Here is a 4,973-nt window from a genome sequence, read left to right on the forward strand (position 1 = left end):
TGCCCCCTCCCCGGAGATCTCGGGAGGGAAACCTTCGGGGGGGCGGGGAACTAGGCGGCGGCCGCGATGCTCCTGGGTGCCATGAGGCAGGGGAGGACTGTAAATTGGGGGGGTGTCTCCCCGCTAACGCCTCTCCGCAAGTGAGGCGGGAGGGGGTCGGGGCGCGCACTGGTCCTTCCCCTCTAGCTCGTTACAGCGACGATTCAAACTTCCAAAGGCTTCTAACACATTCCCTCACGTTTGGGAAGAGAGGGAAAAAAAATCAAACCCCAAAACTATGTAGTTGTGGAAGGTTATGGTTACAGACCGGGAAAGGTAGCCAGCTCCTGGGCGTGGTGGGCGAGTGCCGTGGTACCTCGGCGCCGGGGAGGACGGGCGGCACTACCCAGCAGCTGCTGGTGCGTGAAAGGGGCGGCCAGTCGGAGGAGCGTCACCGGGGGAGATGAAAACCAGACCCAGGCAACATCAGAACCTGAACCGTTACGTTGACATTGCTCTTAAACTGAACTTCAGCTTAAAAGTTTTCGCTTAAACGTGCAAGTTACGCTTCAGCCTATACTGACACTTGACCGGCTTCCTCAATCTACTAGTTACTCGGGCAGTTCTGAGAAGCTTCAGAGACAGATAAGCATGTTTCAAATGCAGTTTGATGTTGACAAATGTAAGTAATATGCCTTGCAAAAACACACAGATAGTTCAATGATACTTGCACAGAAGAGGGACCTGAACAATAACTACACAGCTCAATTTGCAGCCTAGACAAATTTAACAAGCCAGAAATAATGTAAAAAAAGATGTCATTATGCAAGTCCTGCAGCTTATTTTGAAACTGTGTACAACACTGAAAACTCCGTTTCAGAATGAATGTTGCAAATTAGAAAGAATGAGGAAAAGAAAATGAAAAGTGGAGAATAGAAAAAGTGGTTGTATGAAGAATGATTCAAAAGAACAAAAAAATACTTAAGAAAGTAGACAAACTAATGTGCCATAAGTAGACAAACTAATGTGCCGTAAGTGTATCAGGACAACTGGAACAGATACAGTAAGTTTGGAAGGTCTACATACTCGGTGTGATAACCAAAAAGCAAGAGGACATCCTCTTAGAAAGTGGCAAATTTAAAATTGTTAAAAGGGCATTTCTGGTTTCTTTTAGTTATTTCTTCTTTTTTGAAAAAAATACTGTGGATTATGGAATTTGCTGACTTGGAAAGGCTTTGGAGGATTTAATGAGATACAAGGCTACTGTGAGCAAAAATCATCCCTTGTTTCGCATTACAGTGTACACATAAATTTCTCTCAAGTCAAGAGACTAGCACTAGTCAGTTGTTGTGACAGGACACTGAACTCAGGTCTGGCCCAGTAATATGCATTCTTGTTTCTAAGCTTGATACTGATGTAAAAACAACTTTATCAGATATTACATAATAGGATTTATTTATGAGACCTCAGAGACTCTTCCTGTGAGTACACATGCTTAACTCTGTTAGCATGAATAGTTTCACAGAAGGAAGCTGGACCACCCAAGGGAATATAACATAAGCACACATATAAATAACTGTTTGTTTAATTTGGGCTTGTACCTACTCATAATTTTGTACTGATGTTTTATGGCTTAGGCAGAGAGTGTGCATTCAGCTTTTCTTCAGGAGTTCCTTTCACTTATCTATGTAAATGCTGCATGGTGAATTTTCTTCTTTACATTCTTTGTGATTATAAAATTGCAAGGGTCGACCTCATGCTATTTTTTCAAGAAAAATTAGCTGTAGTGCATGTTTACCTTCCACATTAATATTTTTTTTTATTTTTTATTCTTTTACTGCTGTGTATTTACAACCTTTTCTCTGCTTGCTTGTTCCAGTCTAATTTTTACAAGCAGACTCACATCCCTGGAGATAAGATATATTTTAGATAAAGGTTGCAAGTTGGCATCCAGTACCATCCAGTAGAAAATAAACATTGAGTTCATGCAAGCAGGTGACTTGCTGTATTAAAAAAAAAAACAAACACAAACAAATCCCAAGCCAAAACAAAGAACAACAACCTCAAAACAAAGTTGCCACTCAACATATTAAATTGACTGTTGTTGTGGAAAGAGAAATTTTGGGATGCGCTGAAATCCTTTCTCAGACAAAAATAATGAGATTTTATACAGTTATGAACAGTGATCCACAAGTATTTAGAGGCAACTGTAAACTTCAGTGATGTATCCACAATGTCAAAGAATGAGCAATAGAAGAAGAACGACATTTCCAAAAATTTAAGAACCATATAACTGAGTTTGTAAGTTTTCATACTAGTTTTGCTTATGTCAGGGAGAGAGATGAATTTGACCCCAGTAGAGCCAAAACAAGTGGATTCTTTTTACATACAGTTTTAACATAAAAGTTCAAAATTACGTGGTCTGTTCCAGTCTTGGTAAAAGATGAAGACTAAGTGTAGAACCTGACAGTTCTTGCCATTTATCACTTTTTAAAAACAATTTTATAGATACTAATAATTACAGCAACTTGGCATCCATTTTCAGACCTTTTTAAGCACAGTACAAGACAAGATAAAAATGGTGATAGCATACATTCATAGGGATTTTGGAGCCATGCTGTTTTTGTAAGATTATTATTTTGAAAACATTTGAGGCACATTGCCCTACATCTTCAAGTTTTGATCAGCTGCTTTATGAAGATGGGTTGTGTACAGATTTTAGACAAGGAGATGTCATGTTCATAGGAAACCCCCTCTCCCCCATACTATAGCCATTTTAAGTAGAATTCATGCAAACACACTCAAGTCCTGGATAAGAAAAACTAGTGGGAAAGAATCTCAAATATACGGGAAATCTGCTGAGAGATGTTGGATGTTACTGTTACAAGAGCAAAGGAAGATAAAAGATAAAGATGGAGAGGGAAACTGGGGAAAATGTGTTTTTTCATGTTTTTCCCTTTATCCTGTGTCTGTCCTGCCTTTGCAGGCTCTGGACAGAGACCATTTTCTGCATACAGTTCTGTCTTTATGGTTACTGGTCTTTCCTATTATAAAGATGAGTACTCTTAATCAGTACCAATGACATGATCATCACGAAGGAGGAGAGAATTCCAGGAGGGAGCAGGCTATGTGTAAAACTGTAAGTGAAGAAGCATTAAAAAGTAATGGAACCCTTTGGATTTCTTCCTTCCTCTTCTGTTGAAACGTAGGATTGGAGAAAACTTCAGCACAACCCTATTCAAACCACTTGGACTGAGGCCTGGTGAAGTAAACCTCAACCATCCCTCACAGGTGTTTATCTAACTTTATCAAAACTTTCAGTGAAGGAGATTATGCAGTGGTGGGTTTTTTTGGTAGCCTGTTCTAGCAATTCATTACCTGAAGAGTAGGAAAGTTCTTCTGAATATTCCTTAAGTTTTTTGCACAGCGAGTTACATTGATTTTCTCTTGTGCTTTGTTTGACATGGAGAACCAACTATTCATCAATCCATAAACCAGCATATGTGATACAGACAGTTATGATTGAGTGCTTTCACAAAACAGAGAAAACTGACATTTGGAAGAATATTCTCTCTAATAACACTTTGGTAAAAATATATATATTTGAAATGCTCAACACTTTGCCCTTAGTTTTCTCTCTTCTAGATAAACAAGCTTAACTCATTCAGTCTTTCTTCACAGATCATTTTCCTCAGCCCTTATCAGGCTTGTCCTTCTCTGTGCACTTCTGCCTGTTTGTCTGCATCTGTCAGACTTCCTGTACTCAAGATTCTTAGAGGCCTCACCAAGTTGAATTAAAAAAAAAATCTATATAAATACACAAACACGCACCTCTGTGCACCTCCTTTATTCTAGATTGTTTTTGTCTGCTAGTGCATGCCAGATTATTTGCCTTTTTTTTTTTAAGAAAGGAACATAATTAATTTGCATTTATTTTTTATTCCCCTGTAATTCTAGAACTCCTTGTCCTTATGACATTTTGACTTGTTTATGTAGGACTACTTCTCTTATTTACCTGAGACAATTTGAATCCCATTCCTGGTATCTGTAATGCCTCCTCTTATTTCTAAGTGTATTCTATTTCACACCAACTTCTTAGAAAAACCAACAAAAACTAGTATGCCCCTGACAGATCTGGATACGACCCACCCTTGAGATGTTTTCCTATCTGATAATAAACCTTTTTGTCATTACTGGTGAATTATTTGTCAGCTGTACCAGTGGCAACTTTGCAACTCTGAGGGGAAGTTGTGGCACACTAAATGGTTGCCACTTCACAAAGCCTCCTTCTGTGAAGGAACACAAACAAAAGCATGTTTTGGAGAATATCACCATGTAATAAAAGTCATAAAGACATCTATGAACAAGGGCTAAATATGGCACGCCAAAGTACTACATTCAGATTTTCACATTTTCTTGTATCTGTTCTTTCTTGCACAACAAGCACAGAGTAAAGAGGGAAAAACCCTAGTCTTGCCTTTTCCCCACTTGCTGCCGCCTACATTTTGACGATTCTTATGAAATTGATTTCTTCCTCTGTACCGCCTCGGGTTCACCGTGTGCTAGTTGCCAGTGCAAGAACTACTGGGGAGCTCAGTGTCAGAGTTTGTAAGCACGTGAATCCCAGCGTTGCCTTAACCTCTTTCCCACTTCTTGGGTTCCCCTGATTTCAGATCCAAAATGTTACTACAGCTTGACTAGCTAGGGGGATTGTTACTTGCTCTATTTGTTTTACTAAAAATGCAAGTCCCTAACAATAAATGAAACCCTAAAAGGAAATATTACATATTCTATCTCCGGATGAACTCATCTTTCTGAAGTTAGTTGGGTGCAGTTAACCGCTTCCTCACTTCCCCTTTTACCACTCAGAACATCTGAAAGCCAAACGGAGGAAAGCAGAAAAGCTCCCCTGATTTAAAAAGGGTTGCCAGGTGCACCTCTTTTCCCAAGCCAGATGCAACGGTAGTATTTCTTCTCACCCATTCATCCTCATC

General features: G+C 39.4%; 1 protein-coding gene across 1 annotated transcript in view; it reads right to left on the reverse strand.

The window, feature by feature from the left end:
* Positions 1-1,096, reverse strand: part of PELO (pelota homolog (Drosophila)) — a 4,285-nt gene extending 3,189 nt beyond the window's left edge. Inside the window, exons 1-2 of the mRNA XM_009326962.1 lie at positions 1,066-1,096; positions 304-472 (exon numbers count right to left, since the gene is read on the reverse strand). Of these exons, the coding sequence (XP_009325237.1) occupies positions 304-472; positions 1,066-1,096 (200 nt within the window). The remainder of the gene's footprint in view (positions 1-303; positions 473-1,065) is intronic.
* Positions 1,097-4,973: the final 3,877 nt, after the last annotated feature.

This window comes from Pygoscelis adeliae, unplaced genomic scaffold (assembly GCF_000699105.1).
Source record: "Pygoscelis adeliae isolate BGI_AS28 unplaced genomic scaffold, ASM69910v1 Scaffold116, whole genome shotgun sequence".
NCBI lineage: Eukaryota > Metazoa > Chordata > Aves > Sphenisciformes > Spheniscidae > Pygoscelis > Pygoscelis adeliae.